Source organism: Peromyscus californicus, unplaced genomic scaffold, assembly GCF_007827085.1.
Source record: "Peromyscus californicus insignis strain IS unplaced genomic scaffold, ASM782708v3 Scaffold_18__1_contigs__length_77618521, whole genome shotgun sequence".
NCBI lineage: Eukaryota > Metazoa > Chordata > Mammalia > Rodentia > Cricetidae > Peromyscus > Peromyscus californicus.
Genome location: NW_026294480.1, coordinates 48,779,964 through 48,803,456, shown reverse-complemented (window position 1 = coordinate 48,803,456; position 23,493 = coordinate 48,779,964). Strand labels below are relative to the sequence as shown.

General features: G+C 40.6%; 1 protein-coding gene and 1 non-coding gene across 6 annotated transcripts in view; one reads left to right on the top strand and one right to left on the bottom strand.

Annotated features, from left to right (window-relative positions):
• The window catches only part of Nnt (nicotinamide nucleotide transhydrogenase), a 110,204-nt gene that overhangs the window by 26,040 nt on the left and 60,671 nt on the right, over positions 1 to 23,493 (top strand). For all 5 annotated transcript variants that reach the window (XM_052743326.1, XM_052743325.1, XM_052743328.1 and 2 more), the window contains exons 3-7: positions 3,088 to 3,317; positions 6,326 to 6,543; positions 11,538 to 11,625; positions 15,079 to 15,167; positions 19,462 to 19,649. In XM_052743326.1, the coding sequence (XP_052599286.1) occupies positions 3,088 to 3,317; positions 6,326 to 6,543; positions 11,538 to 11,625; positions 15,079 to 15,167; positions 19,462 to 19,649 (813 nt within the window). The remainder of the gene's footprint in view (positions 1 to 3,087; positions 3,318 to 6,325; positions 6,544 to 11,537; positions 11,626 to 15,078; positions 15,168 to 19,461; positions 19,650 to 23,493) is intronic.
• On the bottom strand, positions 21,255 to 21,301 carry LOC128113886 (small nucleolar RNA SNORD36). Its single transcript, XR_008219693.1, has one exon. It is a non-coding gene; the product is annotated as a small nucleolar RNA SNORD36 (small nucleolar RNA).

Genomic DNA, 23,493 nt, shown 5'->3' with positions numbered 1-23,493 from the left:
AGCACACTTTCTCTGTTGTTTAGTTGCCTTAAGATGGAACTGGAAAGCTCCATCTCCATGAATAAATGTTCTTTCCCACTGCTTATTAGTTTTGCTAACAATCAGTTCATTCCCTTATGTGTTGATTGCCTATTCCCGCTGTAACAAATAATCATAAGCCTACTGGCTTTTTAACCTCTGGAAGCCAAAGTCCAAAGGAGTTGTCTCTGGGCCTCTGTCCAAATGTTGGCGGTTCTGCCCACATTCTGGGAACTGTTGGGGGGAATTGTTTGCTATACTTTTCTAGCTTCTGGGGAGCTCTTCTGTTTTTCAGGCTGTGGCCCTGTCCTATTGACAGCCTCAGTGTAGCATCTTCACATGGTCCCTGACTGGGACTCTTTGCAGTACTCCAGATAACCCAGGATATTCCCCCTACTGTAGGCCAAATGATTAAAGTTTATCTGCCATCATAATTGTCCTAAGTATAATATTTTCAGAGGTGGTAGGGATTAGGACGTGGCTATCCTTGGGAAGTTGTTATTCTGTCCATCACATTGCATATTCTAAGCTGAGCAAAACCATTTAAAATACTAAGTACTTTTTCTGATAATCATCATGAGCTCATGGATTATATCTTTGGAAGTTTACTACTCCATTATTCTTTTTAAAATTTTCATTTTATTTTATGGTTGTTTTTGCCAACATGTGTGTCTGTGCACACATATATTCTTGTGCTCATGGAGGCTGAAAGGGAACCTTCTAAAACTGGAGTTCTAGACAGTTGTGATCCACCATGTAGATGTTGGGAATTGAACCCTGGTCTTCTGGGAGAGCAGCCTGTGCATCTTTCCAGCATATTTATTCTTTTTGGTACTCAAATTTCCGTATTTGGCTAATGGAAGCCATTTCAGGTTGGCTCTTATGTGCATTTTTTTTTTTTTTTGAGACAGGGTCTCACTTTGTAGCCCTGGCTGGCCTTGAACTCATAGAGATCCACCTACCTCTGCCTCCTGAATGCTGGGATTAAAGGTGTACACCATCACTTCTGGCTCTCCTAAATACTTTGGACTCAGCTCTGTTATCTTTAGTAGCTGCCTTGCCTTTCCAAATGTGGGGCTTATTATTTGAGGTTATCAGATGAGATGTAAACTCCAGAGAAGTGCATATATGACTTGTTTTTACACCTGGATCTAAACATTTGCCAACCTCCAATTTTTATCCCTATTCAGGTGGAAAAATAAGCATTTATCTGCCTCTGGTATACTGTAAATTATTAGTGTATAAGTAATATGGGAATATAAGACTATGTTCAAATGCAGGTATTTTCAGGTTGCCTTAATCTGTCTAAAGTCTCAATAAGTTACTCCATATTTAAATCTGATTCAATTTTTAACTATATATTCAGTGGCAAGAATGGAATTTTTAAACTATAGTAAAGCCTATGTAGAAACATACTGTTTAAAAATGTGTTACTGGCTGGGCATGGTGGTGCACACTTTTAATCCCAGCACTCGAGAGGCAGAAGCAGGCGGATCTCTGTGAGTTCAAGGGCAGCCTGGTCTACAGAGTGAGTTACAGGACTGCCAGGGTTGCACAAAAAAACCTTGTCTTACCCCTCACCGCCCCCCTCCCCCCATTTTTTTTTAATGGCTTCCTATTGATTAAAGCATGAGAGGAAACTAATGGCCTATGGGTATAGCTATCCTGAACTCTGCATAAAGATGTTTGTATATGCTTTCCTTTGGGCTGTAAGGAACAGAATCACAGTCAGCCTATATCTTGTGCTGAGGGCTTACTGTGTGGATTCTCTAGGAAAGGGGGTGCAGGGTACCCCTCCCCATCTTTGAGAAGTGGGATGCATTATGGGTTTCCTAGTTATGGCTTGTCTTTCTTTAAATAGCCACAATTGCTGTGTCTGCTGGTGTTACTCTGACTTCTTTTTGATGATATGTCTCATGGCTGCATTTACAAATAACTCCCATACATCTACTCTCCTAGTCTCTTTCTGTGGCTTCTCCATTTAAACCTCCTAGAGGTGAACATGATTGGGTAGGTTCCTTTTCTGTTTCTGTGATAAAACACCACAGCCAAAAGCAACTTGGGGAGGAAAGGGTTTATTTCAGTTTACAACTTTCAGGTCACATTCCATCACTAAGAGAAGTCAGGGTAGGAATTCAAGGTAAGAACCTGGAGGCAGGAGCTGAAACAGAGGTCATGGAGGAACGTTGCTTGCTGGCTGCTCCTTGTGGCTTGCTCAACCTGCTTTTTCAGACTGTGTAGGATGATCCGCTCAGGGGTGGTACTCTCCCCAGTGAGCTGGTCCCACCCACCCCCGTCAATCATTAATCAAGAAAATGCACTACAGCCTTGTCTACAGGCAGATCTTATGGAAGCATTTTCTCGATTTTTCTCATTTTCTCTTCCCAAATATTTTATCTTGTGTCAAGTTAACATAAAACTGGCCAACACACAGGAGTTAATCACTGGCCAACATGGACTGTCCTGAACCCACAATTCCTCTAAGTCATGTCATACACAGACAGTGGCTGCTGGCTTCTCTCATGTCTGTCTTGTAGATGTTTATCTTGACCAGGTTGCTGGCCTCTTGCCTGTTGCTGGTAGAGTCTCAAGATTCAGCGTTTGGAAATCCATGGCAAGTTTCCTCTGGCCAAATTGCCAGGAAAGAGACTTGAGTTCTGACAATCGTTAAAGTATCTGTTGTAGAGCTATTCTGCAGTAATTTATTTCTGTCTTTACTGAAGGCCAGGATAGGAAGACTGTAACCCTTCCTAAGGGTGAAGGAGGCAGGTTAGAATGCTGTGTAATTGCTCAACTCAGGTATTTTTCTCTTATGAATAGAGTAGGCTTATTATGTGCCTTAAAGAGAGGCATTCAATTAAATAAAACATCTAGTACATCCAGGAAAGTTTGTACGAAAATTTATCACTTTCAAAAAAGGTAAGTGGATCATGATTATGAATTACTACTTTCAGTAGCAACTTGTGCATAGTATGTTTTGAAGAACAGACTTCCCGTTTCCTTTTCCCGATGTCTGCTCTGAAACATGCTCCTTAGCTTGTTCTAAACTTTGATTTTGTTTGTTTTTAGGAATTCCATATAAGCAGTTGACAGTTGGGGTCCCCAAGGAGGTTTTCCAAAATGAGAAGCGAGTGGCATTGTCTCCTGCTGGTGTTCAGGCCCTGGTCAAGCAGGGCTTTAACGTGGTGGTGGAGTCGGGAGCAGGCGAAGCTTCCAGGTTCCCAGACGATCTCTACAGAGCAGCAGGGGCCCAGATCCAAGGGACGAAGGAGGTTCTGGCTTCAGATCTGGTGGTCAAAGTAATTACTCCTTTCTCTCTTCCGTTCACAGCTGCTTTTCCTTTTTGATATGGGGTCTCCTTGTGTAGCCCTGGCTGGCCTGGAACCTACAGAGATCTGCCTCTGCCGGTGCTGGGATTAAAACCTCCACACCTGGCTATTCCAGTTTTCTTAGTGCTCTTCTTTTTGTTTTTAATTGGCACATAATAATTGTCCATGTTCATGCACTGTGATATTTTGATGTGTATATGCAATGTAAAATGACCAAATCAGAGCAGTTTGCATATACATTATGTTAAACATTACCCATTTCAACTTTTCCTATTTTAAAGTCCTGCTCTTTGTCTCAATGAAATGATTGTGTGTTGTGAATATTCTTTATGTCCCAGAAAATGTGACCTGTTTTTAACCATGGAAGGGAAATGGAGATCTTCATTTTTATTTTCTCTGGGTGGAAGTTTCTTTTAATCGACTAGGAAAAATTTTTGCTACATGGCCCATTTATATGCAGACTTCCTGCTGAAGATTATATACTGCCAGGATGAAAAGAAGATATCAAATCCAGCCTGGGATGCCATATGCAGAGTCTGATGACTGAAGGCAGTAATTTACACTGACATAGTGCTGTTCTAGACACAGCATGACCGTTCTGGAGAAGATAGCATTAGGCTGAGTGACCAGTAGGCTAACTGACTTTTAAAGGTCTTGAGATGGCTCAAAGGTTAAGAGCCCTGATTGCTCTTCTAGAGGACACAGGTTCAATTCCCAGCACCCACATGGCAGCCCACAACTGTCTTAACTCCAGTTCCTGAGACCCTTACACAGGCATACACACACAGGCAAAACACCAATGCACATAAAAAAAAAATTAAAAAAGAAAGGTCTTGAGATACCAGACAGCAGAAATTTATATGCTGAGGAACTTCATAACTATGAAGTAAAAAAAGTCCTATAAAAGACTGTACTAGGAGTTTAGTATAAAAGATAACTAGAGTAGTGCCTTCAATTTAAACCATTAAATATCCTGTAACTTAGGCAAGGAGAGAAGTGGGGATGAGAAAAGTGTGATTACTAGACCAAAGCAAACTCACTTTCTTTATGGAAAAATGAGCTTTTTTCTTTATTCATTCCTAAGAAGAATCATTCAGATGGTCATATTCCTTCACTCCCCACAGCTCTAATGAATAACATATATAATATATTATTTTTCGTGAGGCTGGGATTGAACCAGGTCCTCAAGCATGCTAAGCATGAACTCAGCCTCTTAGTGACATCCCCAGGCCTGGCAGCATTGTAGATGGTGGTTTTTGAGAAGATACAAAATCAGTTTTTGCTATAGAAGTTTATTTATAAAACTTATGGTATAAAGGTAAGTTGCAATTAAGCTAAAGCTTTTAAAAAAGTTTTAGGTTTATATATATTTGATGACAAAATTTCATTTGTAGGACAATAACTTATAGAAAATAAAAAAAAAATAAGTACAACCCATTTCAGACTATGTTTTAGGGCCCAATCCTTTTTGAGATATCTCAAAAGGGAGGGGGAGAGATATTAAGTGATTACATGAATTTGAAAAGATTCTGTGTTCCTCTAGCAATTCGATTAAAATGGAACAAGTTTTTAAACAAGTGAATGAACAAGCCAAGGGTGTGTTGAGAAACGTGTAATATAAACACTTAGATTTGACCCAGGGCCTCTCTGTTGAATCAAGCCTGTTCTCGGCCTGAGGAACACATTCAGGGAAACAGTCACTTGGGTTGACACATTCAGGTGACAACAGTCTCTGCTGAACGATAAGGGCCAGGAGAGTCAACTCAGAGCAATCCTCTAATTTTTCTTACTTTCTGAAATGGATTTTTATGGAGAGAAAAAAAACCCAAAAACCAAGCCTTGTAAAAAAGGTGGTTTTGTGTGCACACACGTGCATGTGAGTGTGAGTGTTCCTGGTTTCACACATGCCGGGTAGGTACTCTACTGAATCACCTCTCTAGCCCAAAGAGTCTTCAAAGTTCTGAGCCTAGATTCACGTGGATCACCAGCTCAACACTTGGCATAGGAATAGTAGGCAAAGGTGTCTTAGGTAAATTAAGATGAAACGCCATGATAGGAAGTGATGGAACCAGTGTTTTTGTTTGTATTTAAAAGGTAAGTCAAACAGGTGTGTGTTGTATGTTTATTTCACACAAAACAAATATAGTGAAACTTATATATATAATATCATATATATGTATTATATATGATATACTATATCAATGTGTAGATATATAATATATATTGACCATCAATGTATTGTTGTCAATATAATAATATATTGAAGCTAAGTAAGCTTAATTCAGTAGAGACACTGGTTTGAATTGTGTTCATATATAGGCATGAAATTTAAAGTGACGTAAATCTATACCATGGAGTCTTTAGTTGACAGCATTCTTAGTGTCTCACTATCCCATATATTTATGTTTGCAAAATCAGTAAGGATTGAGTCTTTCCTTCCTTTTTTTTGAGACAATGTTTCACTATGTCGCCCTTGCTGGCTTCTAACTGGATTTGTGGAATAGGCTAGGCGGCTCCCCCACTCACAGAGATCTGCTGGCCTCTGCTGTGCTGGGATTAAACATGCCGCCTACCACTCACAGTTCTGGGATTGAGTCTTCCAACATAAAACAAATGTTTTTTTTTTTCCTTTCCCCCTAATATCTCTTAATTTTTTAACAGAGTAGTGAGTTTGGGGAGCCCAGGTTCACGGTAAAATTTTTATAATATTTCAGTGTTCTGCAGTCGTTATGCCTGATCCAGTGCTGTGTGCTCCCAGAGTGTGAGCTTTTTTACGCAGAACGATTCACACAGACCGTTAGTCCCCGGATAGGTAGTAGACATCTGCATGTGGTTAAGTCCAGGCAGACATGTATGGATGGAAGATTTACCTCAGAAGTATTGTTTAAACCGTAGTGTCTACCTAAGTTGTCCCGTTTACTGAAAAGACACAATGAAGGCACTGATAGATTTAATCTGTGGTTTGACTTTCCTTTCAGGTGAGAGCGCCCATGGTTAATCCAGCGTTAGGCGCTCATGAGGCTGACTTTTTAAAGCCGTCGGGAACTCTCATTAGCTTCATTTACCCTGCCCAAAATCCAGACTTGCTAAATAAGCTTTCTGAAAGAAAAACTACAGTTCTAGCAATGGACCAGGTTCCGAGAGTCACAATTGCTCAGGGGTATGATGCTCTCAGCTCCATGGCCAACATTGCTGGGTAGGTATATTCTTTTTCCTTTCAGTTGGGATGGGGGGTGGGGGGTGGGGGGTCGGGGGGTAGGCATTCATATTGCAGGTCTTCTAGGATTTTACCTTGTCACAATTGTTGGTGACTGAGCTTTTTACACTTAAATTAGCTTTTTATGATTCATTTTGTTTTTTCACAATAACCACAGTAATATATGTTACATGTTTTATCTTTGTAGTTAGAAGCAAATATTTACACCTACCAAAGGAAACAGCTGACAGAGTGTTTGCATGAGGAAGCCGTATTTTTATGTTGTGTATATATGCATTAGATTGAAATAGTTGTTTTTATAGGTCACGAGTACTTGAATACTGGAAAATTTTACATGTTTTAATGTAATACAGGTTGAGAACCCCTGAAAATTTGGGACCAGCTAAGGCCAGGCATTTATAATTAAGAATAAGCCTCTGTGTGTGATTTATTTATTGGGGAGCTGGGTGATGGGCTCCCCCAAAGAGCAAAAATAAACAACAAGGAGGTGTATAGAGGTGTCCTGTTTGTGACTGAATTTTTACATTAACTGCTGTCTACTCTATCAAGAAACTTTTCTGATATGACCTGAGAGCTGCACTAATCTATGGCTGTATAAATAGAGGGCAGTTTGATATTCTGTCCATTTAGCACAGTAATAGCAGTAGGTTCACCCCTGGGGCGTGATATATATATATCATCTGATATATATATCATATATATGCTTCTAAAAGTAATAGGTTTCCATATGGGCTTTCCCAAACATCCTTAGCAATTAAAACATTGTTGGAGGCATCACCATTCTTGGTTTCAAATTATACTACAGCTCCACAGTAAAACAACATGGTACTGGTACAAAAATAGGCATATCGATCAGCAGAGTAGAATCAAGAGCCCAGATTCCATATACCTACAGTCAACTGGTTTTTCCCAAAGATGAGAAATGATATAGCATCTTTTACAAAACAAAAACCAAAACAAAAAAACCAAACCAAACAAACAAACAAAAAAACCCCCAACCAACCCTGGATATCTACTGTAGAAGAAACTTGATCCTTACCTCTCACCCTGAACTCAAATCACTTCCAAGTGGACGGAAGACCTCACTGTTAGATCGGAATCTCTAAGACTTCCAGGAGGGCATCCACTCAGGCCCTAGGCTCAGTGAGGACTTTCCGAATAGGACCTCAGTCACTCAGGAAATAGGACCCACAATCCACAAGTGGGGCTTTATGAGATGAAAAGGCTTTGGTATGTCTATGGAAACTGTCAATCAAAGGAAGAGGCAGCCCGCAGAATGGGAAAGATTCCAAGTGTCTTCTGCGGAATGTTACGTAGAAAAGCATTCTAAGACCTGCTCTGCTTGCAGGAGTATGCCCGTAATCATGCCTGTCATGTCGTGAGGGAGGACAGGAATGACCACCGACTTCCTGCAAGGGCGGGAACAATCTGCAGATAGGGTAGTGCTTACAAAAATAGCTTCTCAAAGAAATTAATTTCCTTAAATTAAAATTGAATTAAAATTTAAGCTAATGCAAGGTGCTAATGAAAGTATTAAAAGGGAAAACAGTGCATGTAAAATAAACCAATATGAATAAAGTCACAGAATCTCGCATGAACTGAAAGGTTCTTAGGTTTTCTTTTTTTTTTTTTTTTTTTTTTTTGAGCTGAGGATCGAACCCAGGGAGGGCTTTGCGCTTGCTAGGCAAGCGCTCTACCACTGAGCTAAATCCCCAACCCCAGGTTTTCATTTTTAAAGTCTATCATTCGGGCATGCGTATATGGTGGTCAGAGGACAGCTTCCAGGAGTAGGTTTTTCTGCCTTGTTGAGGAAGGATCTTGTTTGTATTGAGCCATGTACTCCAGGCTTGCTGGCTTGCATCATCTTCCAGGTGATTCTCCTGTCTTCAGCTCCCATCCTGCTGGAGCCGTGCTAGGATTACAGATTTGTGCCACCCCTCAGCTTTTAAAAGGTGGGTTCCTGGGATCAAACTCAGTCTGTCAGGCTCGCGTGGCAAGTGCTTCTTACCTTCTGAGTCATTTCACAAGTTTGATGTTTTAGATGGAGCGTTTATCAAATACTCTGTAGAATCTACTTAGTGTTTCAGCTGTTCATCCCATTCATACGGGCCACCATATAGTAAAGTTAAAACAAGTTAACACATTTTGGGGGCTGCGGCAGTAGCTCAATCAATAAAGTGCTTGGTGCACAAGCTTGAAGGACCTGAGTTCAATCCCTAATACCCGTGTAAAAGGCCAGGTGAGATGGCACAGGCTTGTACTCCCAGTGCTGGCCAGATGGATCCCCGGGACTCACTAGCCAGCCTAGTCTAATTATCAAGATCAAGGTCCCAGTGAGAGACTTTTTTTTTTCCCCCAAGATAGTTTCTCTGTGTAGCCAGTGCTGGGGTTAAAGGCATGCACCACCACAGTGAGACTGTCTTTTTTTTTTTTTTTTAAAAAAAAAAAAAAGGTTCAAGGCTCCTGAGGAGCAACACATGAGGTTGGCTTCTGATCTCCACAAGTTTTGTTCCCAGACACGTGTACCACCAACATGAACACATACACCAGCACCTACACAAATAATAAATAAAAAAAAAATACGTTTTTGTTGTCCTTAATCTAAGGTAGCAAATGATTTATTGAAAACATTGTTTGTGAAATAACCACTATGCCAGAGGCCAAAAGGAATTGTTGCCATAGTTGTAAGAGGGGTTGTTATGCAATGTGGGGCTTACATTTCACCCTGCAGAGTTTTAAGGGTGCTGTTGATTCTGTCATGTAAGGTGCAGGTAGGTGGGAGAATATCAAAGTCAGCTCTGGAACAGTGTTTTTAGCTGCAGAATCTCTTGAGCAAATGAGATGTTCTGAGACAACGTAAATAGGTCCAATGGGTGCCGAGGACTGCAGCTTGACTTTAGAGGGGCACAGCGTTTAGAAACACCTGCTTTCTATTTTGAAAATATTTTTTTTCTGTTCTAGTATGCTTAAGTTACAGTAATAGCAGTGATGATAACATGTGGTTTTATTTATTTATTTATTTATTTTTTGGTTTTTTCGAGACAGGGTTTCTCTGTGTAGCTTTGCGTCTTTTCCTGGAACTCACTTGGTAGCCCAGGCTGGCCTCGAACTCACAGAGATCCTCCTGGCTCTGCCTCCCGAGTGCTGGGATTAAAGGCGTGCGCCACCACCGCCCGGCATGTGGTTTTATTAAGTAACAGTAAACCATGAGGGAGAGGTTTTGCTGCACGTCAACAGGCGAGTCTTAGTATTAAATAGTTGTGTTTAATTAAGTAAAGATAACATGGAAATGAGATGAGTGTACTGTGCTCCAAACAGCCTATTAAGAAAAGGTGGGGCTCATTGTTAGTTTTTATTGGATAATTTGTTTCTGTAGCTAAATCATATTTACTGAGCATTGTCACACTGAGTATTTCACCTGCATTAATGTATTTAGTCCTCACAACGACTCTCAAGAGATTGATGCCCTTCTTGACTCTATTGTATAGATGTATTGTATATATAGGAAATATATTGTATGTATATTGTATAAACATATATTTATAACAAAGCATATTATACGGTCTATATTTATAATATAAATATTTATATCATATATTTATATTATATACACAACATATATATTGTATATATTTCCTATATATGCAGTGTTATTGTAGATATAGGAAAGTAAGGATTGACTTTGTGCAAGGTCTCAAGTCTGATCAATTGGTCTGTCTCAGGAGTCCAAGCTTTCACCCACCAGAGAGCAAGGGTAGTGCTTTTTCCCCTCTGAGATAGAAATCTTATTGTACACACATGTCACAGCTAATCTAAACCTGTCCTTAGTGTCATGTAGGTACTACATAGTCATTAAAGAAAATTTGAATGACATAGTGAAGTAAAAAGGGGGGTTTGAACACATGGAGCCTCTACGCCCGAAGAAAAGTGCTCTTGGCACGTTTTGTGTCTTTGCTTGTTTCTATCTTGGCGAGTCTGTGTATTTGTTAAGAAGGGGCCGGGCAGGTCCTTGGATGAGAGTCTGCCTCCACAGGTGTGTTCAGTTCAGACTTATCTCGTCCTACTCCTGACTGGCTGGGTACCCACGGGCAGGTGTTTTCACCTTTGTGTCCATGTTTATGAAGTAAATGTAGTAACTGAACGTTTCAGAGGCTGATTGTGAAGGTTGGAGGTGTAGCTGGTTTTTTGGTTTTTCACTCTTTGTTCTCTTGGAGACCTGCCACCCAGCTCTCAAATAGATACACGGAGACTCATTCTTAAATGCCTGGCCTTAGCTTGGCGTCTTAAAAAAATTATCCTGTCTACCTTTTGCCTCTGGGCTTTTACCTTTCTCTATTCTCTATTCCCTTGTTTCCTTCTTACTCCGTGGCTGGTTGTGTAGCTGAGTGGCTGGCCCCTAGCATCCAACCCTCCTTCTCCTTTTCTTGCTCCCTTCTTCACCCTTCTAGTTACCCTCTCTGCCTGCCAGCCTCGCCTATCCTCTCATTAGACCAATCAGGTGTTTTGTATTTATTTATCTATTTATTTTGAGACAGGGTTTCTGTGTAGCTTTGGTGCCTGTCCTGGATCTCGCGCTGTAGACCAGGCTGGTCTCAAACTCACAGAGATCCACCTGGCTCTGCCTCCCGAGTGCTGGGATTAAAGGCGTGCCCCACCACCGCCCGGGCTCAATCAGATGTTTTAAACAGGCAAAGTAGCACAGCTTTTTACAGAGTTAAACAAATGCAACATAACAGAATTCAACACATCTTTGCATCATTAAACATATATTCCATAGCATAAACACATGGAACACATCTTAAACTAATATTCCACAACGGGTTGGAGGGGTAAGACTATAAACAAGCCTTAGAAATAATTTTGCCGTAGAGCATCACACAGACGTCATTTCTGCAGCCATGTAGCTGGCAGGTTATAATCATGTACGGGCCCTTTGCCTTTTATTTTATGGAGCTCTCTGTTTATTTTTTCAGTTACAAGGCTGTAGTTTTAGCAGCGAATCATTTTGGAAGGTTTTTTACGGGTCAGATCACAGCTGCTGGAAAAGTTCCCCCAGCTAAGGTACGTACAACTTCCGGTGTTTCTTCACGAGACCAATTGAAGGCGCCCTAAAATACAGCTGTTTCTAAATGTGTCGCTGATACTCTTGTAGTACTTAGAAATCTAAATCTAAAGTAAAGCCTTAGTGTTTGAAAAAGGAACTTTTGGCTTTAATGTTTGTTTGTTTGTTTAGAAGGTCTAGTTTTTTTTCTTTTTCAGTTTTTGACTTGTTTCAATTCTTAAATGGATTTTGGCTAGGTTGATCTGTGGGCCAATTTACTATTGCTTTTTAAAAAGCTTCAGGATATTATTCGGTGAATCTGTGATTCTTGGTTACTGCAGCATCATAGTTTGTAGAAAACACTTTGGTTTCTTCACACTTGTCAGTTTGCGGGGAGGGTGTCAAGAGGACAGGACATAATGGGAGGTGGTATAATCAGAGCACAGCGGAAGTGTGCTGCTTCCTGAATCCAGATTGAGAACAGAGAGAGAAAGACAGAGAGAAAGAGAGTGGTTAATGGCAAGCAGTGAGGATGGAAGGGCACAAGCCCAGGAGATTACATTGTGACACTTTAGTAGAGTCCTCTAAATATAAACCCTGAGTTGAGGCATAAGAAAGAGGACTTAGAAATGCTGTCATCCATCTGGCTGCTTTCTGTCCTTCAAACTTGTTTTACAAACTCAGAATTGTTTTACCAATAGCTTTATGAAGGAAAAACAAAAACAAGTAGCCTTGAGAAAACAGACCATGGAAAGAAAAGCAAGTCCTTTAAAGAAAGCAAGAATGCGTACGTGAATGCCATAGATGTATGGTACACGAGACACTAAACTTCCTATATCTGAAATATGAAACTTCATCTTATTGCATAAGATCATGGGGAAATGTCTGGCATTCAAACTGACTGGAAACTCAATGCTGTTCTTAAGCTGGCTGAATGCATTGATGTGTAAGCCAACACCTTAGTTCTGGTTAGGATCTTTGTAGAAAAGTGTGGAAATTTAGAGGAAACTTGTAACATGGGATTAAAAAGTGAAACAAAAACCAAGAGGCTTAACGGGATACTCAGTGAGTTGTTAAAAGCTCAAAGGGTGACTATGTCTACTAGTTTTTAAATTCAGTGGCCTAGGGGTAAAGGCTTCTGCCTGCAAGCCTGATAAACTGAGTTCAATTCCTGGGACCCACTGGTAGAAGGAAAAAAACCAACAATGAATTATTCTCTGACCTCCACATGTGTACTGTGGCATGTTTTCTCCTCCCCTACCCCTTGCACACAAATAAATAAAATGTCATTAAGAAATAAATTCAGCTTAAGTAACTTTTTGATTTTCTAAAATTGGAGAATTAGATCATGTGAGGCTTATCATGTAGATTATTTTTAAGTTATTTTTAAACATAGAGTTGTTTTAACTTGTCTAGAATGAACTAACATCACTTTAATATATATGATGTGTTGAGTACTCAGTTTAGGCACGAGGGACAAACCTGGACAAGATAAATACCAACCCTTCTGCACAAAAATTACATTCCAGTGTGGATCGCGAAGAGGATGGGAAAACCCAGATAAATATACGATATAAATGTAGTTATAAAAAATGAGAACCAGATGACAGGATGATGTGTAATGAGAACGTGCTAACTCCCTAAGCTAGGGGATAGGAAGGCCTCTCCTGCCACCTGAAACTAGGGATTTAAGATGCTGGCCCAAGGGAACATGGTATATCGGACACTGAAAAGGAAGAGAGTTTTGTGTGCTCTAGGAAAAGAAGGCTGTTGGCCTTGGAGAGCGAATGGTGAACAAGATGGAGGGCGATTCAAAATGATGTGGAAAACAAAGGTCTCTGAGTGATGCAGGGCCACCCCTACAGGTTATGTTATTACAAGTCAGACAGACGTGCCTCGCTCTGCCTGGCTTTTTACGTGGGAGCTGGGGATTTGAACTCACGTCCTTGTGTTTGTAAAGTAAGCACTTTATGCGCTGAGTGGTCTTCCTAGCCTATTAGTTATCTTGCTGTACAATCTCTTTTTTTTCTCCTAACTGTAATCATGTGTCTTGTTTTCACTCTTTTCTTTTTGTTTTTGAGAGACTGTCTTGCTCGGTAGTTCAGGTTGGCCTTCAACTCCCTATCCTCCTTGCTTTAGAATATGATTAGAGCGATTTCATGCATTGGTGCTATTTCCCGACAGGAGAATTGGCCTAGTCCTGTATGCTTTTTAGCCTTGCTTGTTACTATTATTTTCTTTTTAGCGTTATTGGAACTTTCATGTAGAACAGGGTTGGTGCTTTGGAGTTTAGACTCTGATGTTTGTTTGCCGAGGTCCCTTTCTGACCCAATTTCTGTGGACTTTCTCCTCTTCTGAACAAACCACCGTCATCAACATCCGTTGGCATGGTTTCTGAGGTACTGCCTAGGCGGTCGCTGGAGCACACCGTTTTGACAGTGTAGACTTCTTACAAAAGCAGAAGGAGCCATGGCCTGATGGGTGGGTGAGAATTTATACACTTCCCTGTTTCTGTGGGTGACATTTGTTTGTTCCTACAGGAACAAGGAGTTGCCTGCGTGTAGCCATTTATGGGATGCAGAACAAGGCTTGTTTTCTCAGGAAAGCCCATTCAAGGCTAGAAGCAACACTGCTTTCGTTGTGTTTCTGAGGAGTGGGGGGCTGCAGTTCCTGTGGGATACTTGGGTTCTCTCAGCTCTGATCCTTCTGTGGTTAGGGAGAGTCACTTGTACTGCATCAGATTTCAGATATGGATCATTCAAGATGGCCCCCAGTTCTATTTGGTTACCAGCTCTTCAGCAGCATTTGAGCTCAAAATAGCAGTTGGCACAGATGTTTTGTCAAAGTTGTACCCATCTCTGACACATTTTTTTCAGTGTTTTATGAACCCAGGAAAGCCTTGGCTTTGGAGAGGGAGAGGCGGTTGGAGTACCATCCTGGCATTTTGGTGGTCGTTTCTGTCCAGTGAGAATGACTCATTAGTCTTTAACATGTGTGGCATCAATTGTGCCTGCATGGCCTCTGCTCTGGGATGTTGACTGCCAGGGAAAGTTGTTGGCCGCTGGCAGAGGCTGTTTCTTTGATCAATTTTAAAAAGACTGGTGATTCAGCTGAAGGCTGGACCCTTTGCTCCATCCACGTGGCGATCCGCACCAGTCACACCATTGATTGAGTGCTAACTATGTACCAGGCGCCAGGAGTTGCCAGCTGGTGATCTTTTGCCATTGTCTGGTAACAAGCTTTAAAACATTCCATGCCAGGCATTGGTGATGCACGCCTTTAGTCCCAGCACCGAGGAGGCAGAGGCAGGTGGATCTCTGGGAGTTCGAGGCCAGTCTGGTCTACAAAGCAAGTTCCAGGACAGCTAGGACTACACAGAGAAACCCGGTCTTGAAACAAAACAAGACAAAACAAACAAACAATGACAAAAAACCCAAACCAAACCGAAAAACTTTCCTTGTTCTTTTCCTCAGATCCTGATAGTTGGTGGTGGCGTTGCTGGACTGGCTTCTGCAGGTGCAGCCAAGTCCATGGGCGCAGTCGTCCGCGGATTTGATACAAGGTGAACACTTACCTAGTAATTAATGTTTAACTGAAAACACCTGTTTCAAACGGGGCCCCTTACCTTAGAGATAATAATAGCTCACGGAAGCTTTTCTGTTCGGTCTTTCCAATTACAATTTTTGTTTCCTTTTTGTCTTTTTGCTTTTTAAGAGTTGAGTCAATGAAAAATTATTTACTGGAAAAAATTGGACGTGCTTAGCTTCAGTGTAGCAGAAATACGAAAGTAATGGGAAGTTAATAGGCCACAGTTCTTTGTGTACATTGGCCATGGGGCCAGCGTTGTCTCTCGTGAGCTTGTAGCATGTTGCTTTCCTGTGTCCTTTTTATCTTTAGAATGCTTTTGGGTCCTAGGCAGGGCCTGAACACAGCCAGTGGGCTCACTGGGAGGGGACTATGCCTAGCATTGACTGGGTGGAAGGAGAACTGACTGGTGACAATCTCCAAATACTTTTTTATTTGGTGAGACTGGGTATTAGTGTCCCCAGTCCTCGTACATGCTGGGTAAGTGCTCTATCACTGAGCCATAGACTGGGCCTTCAAATCACTTTTTGCCTAGAATATAGACAACACATGAACTGTGATTGTAGTGTTTATGCCAAGGCATCTGCTTTGGATGTAGTATTTTTCTCTACTTTTCTATGTACAATGTATTTTTCTAAGACAGTCATAAAACATTTTCCTAGGTTGTTTGCAAAGAGAAGTTTCATTAAAATTCTTCATTGCTGAAGATGCCAGATACCAGCATTTATTAAATGCTTACTAAGTCTAATGATCACTTTGTCGTTCCATTTCTTGGGGGGAACATTTCAAAATACATATGTATTTATCATCTACGAGGGTACTGGAGTAGTAACACTACTGCCAATCTTATTTACTTTTCAGTGCCTGAGATCCATTCTAGAGCCTCGTATGTGCCCAGCACATGCTCTGCTCACTGAACAATGTCCTTCCACTGCCAATCACGAATATAGAAAACAAAAATCAAAGTTGGAAAGACTATAATTTTTAAACGTTCATAGAATATGAGCAGCAGCCCTTTCCTGAACTTAGAGAAATGAGATGCTTATACAATCCAGTTCATCTCAATGAGAAAATAAGGCATTTCCAGAGTAGCCATGACATCAGCTAAGGAGAGTCGGGGCCAAAAGTGACATTGCTTTTATCCTTTCATTTTTAAGGTTTGCTGATGAGCAGATTTCCCCAAAGACTTCAAAGTCTTTGGAAAGTGGATTGTTCATGTTTTTGATATAATGGATAATGATGTTCAAGTAGCGAAAGGTATATTTGGAGGTAGAAGTGATTTGAAGCTTGCTGAGTTAGCTACTGAGCATTTAATATACTGATGTCAATGTTCAAATTGCGAACTGAATAGGCAGCTAGAGTACTGCTGTTGTTTAAGTTTATTTGTGGTGGTTTGAATGAAAATGACGCCCCCGGGCCCGTACGTTTAAATGCTTGGTCCCCAGTTGGTGGAAATGTTTGGGAAGGGTCAGGAGGTGTGGCCTTGTTGGAGGAGGTGTGTTCTTCAGGCATGTTTTGAGGTTTTTAAAGCCCACACTGTTCCCAATTAGCGTTCTCTCTGCCCCATGCTTGTGGATTGAGATGTGAGCTCTCAGCTACTGCTCCAGCATCATGCCTGCCTGCTGCCATGCTCCCCACCATGGTGGTCATGGACTCTAACCCGCTGCAACTGTGAGCTCCAGATTAAATGCTTTCTTTTATAAGTTGCCTTGGTCATAGTGTCTTACCACAGCAGTGGAAAAGTAACTAAGATTCTACTTTTATTTGTCATGTATTTACTTAATATAAAAATCACCATACAATGTAACGAATCACATTGTAATGTAATAAAAGCATCATGCAGCTAGATTAATGTAGGTATCCAAGCAAACACTCGATAGTCCCAAACTCCATCCATCTCATTGAATTTCTGTAGAATTAGAATGGCCATTCTCATTTACAGTTTTATTATCAATTACATTTTTTTGTGCATCATTAAAAAAAAAACATGACTGAGTTAATCCTAGAAAAAACAATTCGCTTCAGATCCTTTTTCATGACTCATGTGCCCTTTGCCTATATCCCATCTTTCCTCATCACTAACATTGTCCATTCTTGTTGTCCTTTCTTTTTTTTTTTTTTTTTTTTGGTTTTTCGAGACAGGGTTTCTCTGTGTAGCTTTGCGCCTTTCCTGGGACTCACTTGGTAGCCCAGGCTGGCTTGTTGTCCTTTCTAAATGTTATTCTATATACACATGTACATTTGTCTGCATATATTAATATTCATGTACGCCTTATAGGCTAGGGTCTGAATGTGAAGGAGAACACAAGGTTATTATTATTATTATTTCTTTCTGAGATTGGGTGTCCTTCCTTAATATCCCTAGTCCATCCCATTTTCCTGCAGATTTTATGACTTCATTTTTTTAATTGAGAATGATTTTTTTCATACAATATATTCAGATTGTGGCTTCCATCTTCCATCTCTTTTCAGATCCTTCCCACCTCCCCATCCTTCCAACTTCATGCTCTCTCTCTCTCTCTCTCTCTCTCTCAAGAAAACAAATAGGCAAATCAAAATGACAAACCAACAAGAATAAAACAAAATGAACAACCCCCCCCGCACAAAGGAAAATAATAAAAAAGGAAACAAAGAATATGAGAAATACATACACATACACACACGCCATAAAAACACGAAATCAGAAACCATAATACACAAGCAAAAGACTAGTAAGGTAGAACATGCCCAAACAAAACAATATGAGCCAGAACATCTCAAAAATACCTTTGAGTTCATTTTGTTTTGGCATCTGCTGCTGAGCATGGGGCCTGCCCTTAAGTTTGTATAACCACTGAGGCTTCACTGTGAGAGTTTTAGGGTTTCTCTTTTAAAGGTGTGTGCCACCACCGCCCGGCCGAGAGTTTGATAATTAGAGATAGCTTCTTGGTTGGGGATGGGAGCTCTTGTCTACTTCTCCATCTCAGTGCTGGGACGCTGTCTGGTTTGGAACTGCTGCAGGCCCTGGGCATGCTGCCACAGTCTCTGTGAGTTGATTGTGCATCAGCCCTGTTACATGTGTGTACCGCTAGTTCTAATGTAATAGGTATTTTTCTGTTGCTGTGATAAGACACCATGACCAAAGCGACTTATAAAAGCAAGTGTTTATTTGGGCTGATGGTTCCATAGGGAGAAGAGTCCTTTAAGACAGAGTGGTAGCGTGGTGGCTGGAGCAGGAAGCTGAGCATTGTGGGGGACATTCTCCTTCAAACCACCACACCTAGTTAATATCTTTCTTTATATACAGTATTTCAATGACTATATTTGTAATTGTTGTAAGCACCTCTAGTGATTGCTGTTATTAAGGAAGTGTGAGATTTATTGTAGTGGCAGAGATATTAGTGATTTCCTCCACTGAAATCTTTTCAACCAGAATATGCTAATTGTGTGGCATTTATTTATTTTAAATTGAATATATTTCACATAATTTAAATATGTTGGCCCTTCACATTTTATTATTTATTCATTTACAGTTTTCTTTTGAGACACCATCTCATATGGTTTAGACTTTCTTCTTCCAATTCTGGGATTACAGGCATGCACCACCACATCTGTTTGCTTTTTAAAATCAGTTTATGAATTTATGAGAACTGAGGCCCACAAATCACTTTGTTTAAATTATAAAGTATTTCTAATAAAAGCCATTTATGTGGGAAAATCTCACAATGAGAACAAACTCAGGACATTTGTAAATGAAAAACCTCAACTTGTGTGATATGCGTGATATCAAATCCCAATGTATATCAAATGTCATATCATTATCAATATTGGGACCAAAAGGACTATAACTGATATTGGCCATAGTGACATTCTTCTTTTAGTTTAAATAGGAATTGGGATTCTTCTTTTTTCTCCTAAGAAAAAGTATGTGAGAACTGCCTATGTCTAAAAAGTCACTGAAACAGTCAAGTCAGAGATAGCAAAATAAACTTTTGACTTTCACTATGTAGGGTTTACTTAAGGCAGTGGTTTTCAACCTGTGGGTCATGGCCCCTTTGGCAAACCTCTATTTCCAAAAATATTTATATTACAATTCATAACAATAGAAAAAAATTAAAGTTATGAAGTAGCAACGAAATAATTTTATGGTTGTAGGTCACCACATGAGGAGCTGTAGTAGAGGGTTGCAGCATTAGGAAGGTTGAGAACCGCTGACTTAAAGTGTATGTGTAAAGAGGATTTGATGTATATAACGGGTCTAATTAATTACTGTTTCCCCTTCCACACTCCAGAGCTGCAGCTTTGGAACAGTTCAAGTCTCTTGGTGCTGAACCCTTGGAGGTGGACTTGAAGGAATCTGGTGAGGGCCAAGGAGGCTATGCAAAAGAGATGTCCAAAGAGTTCATTGAAGCAGAAATGAAGCTCTTTGCTCAGCAATGCAAGGAAGTGGACATCCTTATCAGTACAGCGCTCATTCCAGGTACGCTACTGGGGAAATGGTTAGCTTTAAGGTACTTTCACAAACGATCTTTTGAAATTTAAAATGAAGATTGTTAGGGTTTCTATTGCTGTAATAAAGTACCACTACCAAAAGCAACTTGGGGAGGAAAGGGTTTATTTCAGCTTACAGCTCTGAGGTGACACTTGCTGACTGAAGTCACAGCAGGAACCCAGAGGCAGGAACTGAAGCAGAGGCCACTGAGGGGTTCTTCTTATTGGCTTGTTCCTCAAGATTTCTCAGTCTGCTTTTGTATGAAACCCAGGACCACCTTCCCAGGGGTGGTACCACCCACAATCAGCTGGGCCCTCCCACACCAATCACTAATTAAGAAAGTTCTCCAGTCTTGCCTACAGCACAATCTTTTTTATTTTAATTATTATTATTATTTTTTGAGATGGGGTTTCTCTGTGTAGCCCTGGCTGGCCTGGAACTCACTCTGTAGACCAGGCTGGCCTCAAACTGATAGAGATCCACCTGCCTCTGCCTCCTGAGTGCTGGGATTAAAGGCGTGTGCCACCACCGCCCAGCTACAGCACATACTTATGGAGGCATTTTCTCAGTTGTGGTTCCCTCTTCTCGGATAACTCTAACCTGTATCAAGTTGATAAAACACACCACACCCACCCACACATGCACACAAACAAAACCAACCAGCTCAAGGATGAATAAATGTTTAGTGTTTGGATTTCTTTTTTCTTTTCTTTTTTTAAAAATTTTTTTAGATGGAAGATAATTTTGTAATTATATTCATGTACTGAAAACATACAGTGGACATTAAGCCCAGTTTAGGGACAAGTTCTTTGGCCTTTGCCTTTTCCAGCTTGGCAATTCGAGTCACAGATTTAGTACCTGTAGTAGTACTTTCTCATAGGGACCGCCAGCCTGCAAATAACGACACAGAGACTTCATATTAATTATGAAAGCTTGGGCCTTAGCTTAGGCTTTTCCCCAACTAGCTCTTATAACTTAATCTGTCTCTATTAATCTACCATCTGCCATGTGTCTCAGTCACCTCTGCTCTGTCCCGTCTGTCAGAGTCTCACTAGCATCTCCCCTTTCTTCTTCCCAGAGTTCTTTCTGCCCAGAAGTCCCGCCTATTCTCTCCTGCCTAGCTATTGGCCATTCAGCTTTTTATTAAACCAATCATAAAGACACATCTTCACAGTGTACAAAAACATTATCCCACAACAAGGACCCAGGACGCTGCCTCCCCAATGGCAGAGGATCTCATCATATCTGGCGTTGTAATTGGTCCTAATAGCTTCCCCCAGCTTAGCCAGAGCACCCTTGTCTTCTGAGTTAACCTGTGTGAAGGTTACAGTGGTGCATGTCCGTGTCTTCTTGCGGACCAGCCGCCCCAGCCTGGCCTTTCCTTTGATGATGCAGTAGGGGACCAACTTGCCGCACAGGACAAGCAGGAAGACCACCAGCTCAACGGGGTCTATGTTGTAGGCATTCGCCACCAGCTGAGCCTTCTTGTTCTCCACCAAGGTGGGGACTGTATTGGCCTCTGGAACACACAGCCACTCTGCCTGAGTGCTTGGGCTGCTGCAGTCACAAAAAAGCAGTCACAGAAGCTGTGACTCAGGGTTAAAAAGCTCGATTTCACTCTTCACAGTGATTTCAGGTCACACACAGTTGCATGTGTTCGAATTTCTTTAAGTGAAGGTCGTGTGTGTGTGTGTGTGTGTGTGTGTGTGTGTGTGTGTGTGTAATAAAAGTACTAGAAAAATGAAAAAACACAGGACAAAAAAATCACTGTAGCCCCTAGGCACAGAAGTCATTAATAACATCACATGATTTCTTTCAGTATATTTTCATGTAACTGTGTTTATATCATAGGTTATTTTCTATTTTTTATACTCTTTTTTTTTTTTTGAGACAGGGTTTCTCTGTGTAGCTTTGCACCTTTCCTGGATCTCGCTTTGTAGACCAGGCTGGCCTCGAATTCACAGAGCGTGCGCCACCACCGCCCAGCTCTATACTCTATTTTTTTAAGTGGTGTCTTTACTAAGTTTTTGATCAAGTGCTAATTTTTTTATATTCTCTTTAAGACACTATGTTTTCATTGTCAAATAGCACTGAAAAATCTAAAGAATTAAAAACAGGTCAGAAGCTGGGCGGTGGTGGCACACGACTTTAATCCCAGCCCTTGGGAGGCAGAGGCAAGTGGATCTCTGTGAGTTCGAGGCCAACCTGGGCTACAGAGTGAGTTCCAGGAAAGGCACAAAGCTACACAGAGAAACCCTGTCTCGAAAAAATAAAATAAAATAAAAACCAAGTCAGAAATCCCACCAGAGATCATCATGACTAATATTTTAATGATAATGTTTCCATAAGAAAATGTGTTTATGTGTATATATATATATATATGTATTTATGGGACTTCCAGGGAATGCTTTTCTTTAAGGATATGGCACTTTGTTCTTATTATTTCCTTTGACATGTATTTTTTTGGGAATGATTTATCATGTTTGTTTACATGTAGTGCATGCAAACCAGAAGAGGGCATCAGAGTCCCTGGAGCTGAGTTAGGGACAGTTGTGAAACATGTGATGTGGGTGCTGGGCCTCTTCCAAGAGCAGTAAGTGCTCTTAACCACTGGGCCATCTCTCCAACCCTGACGTGTTTATTTTGTTCAACCAGATTGTGAGATCTGTGACGGCAGGGATTATTTTTAGATCTTAATGTTTTCTATATGTTTGTGCTGAATTCATAATGTCAAACCAGTAAACATTTATTGATCAGTAAATAGTAGTTTGGTATGGGTAGATTATAGAAAGAAGATGTTTTCCACCTTGTGTTTTCTTACCTCTCTCCACACCCTTTGTTTCTGCTGTTGAACAATGAAAACCATGTTGCCTTTAGTTTTTTCTGCTTCCTGAAAGAAAATGATCCAGACAATGAGAATGTAAAGAGTCCACAGTTGCTAGTGTTTGATTTTACTCAGGGACTTTCTTCTTTATATCAGACCTTTTTTTCCCCTCAAGACTCCTTTGCCTGAGAAATTTTTACATGAACCTAGGTATATAGGTATCCGAGTCAAACATTTACTGGTAATATAGATCAGAAAGAAATTTATTTTAAAGCAACTTTTAGTATATATGTAATTTTAGCATTTATTAAAATGAAAACAAATTTACATACCAATGACACAGAGATGCTTCTTTGTTTTACACAAAGAATGATATTTGGGCTGAATATTCCATATGACAGAACCTAGAGCATTTTCAATAGTTTTTCAGAAACTATTGATATTTCCATTTTATAGTCATCAATTCTGAGATGACTACATCTCCCATGTACATAGTAGAAAATAGCAAAGGTTTGTTTAGAGTCATTCAGAAATTGATTGGAAATTCTATTCTTGTTCCAAGCCAAAATTCCTTTATTATTATTATTATTTTTTTAATGACTTCTGTTTATACAAATGATAGATGAGCTGGTTTCTCCAGGTGCCACCATCCCACCAGAGTGCTGTTAGGTGAAGTAGGTAGGCAGGATGGGCACGTCTCTGAGTGTAGAAATGATGCTTATGTTTGAGTGTTTGTCCAGGTTAGTGTTTGTGGAATCCATCAGCAAGGGTGGAAGTTATCCACAAGCGGTGTCAGGAGAGCACCCCAGGATTCCCCACTTTGTGATAGCTCCTAAGAAGGAATTAGGAGACCGTGCTGTGGCCGCCATCTGTCTTAGGAACACCTGCACCTTGGAGAAGGCCATGTTGGGAGCTGACGAGTATGTAACAAGTGGCCAGTAGAGGGCGCTAAAACATTTACTCATTGAGTGAATGATTAAGATCGGAAGCTAGCTAGCATTAATCAAC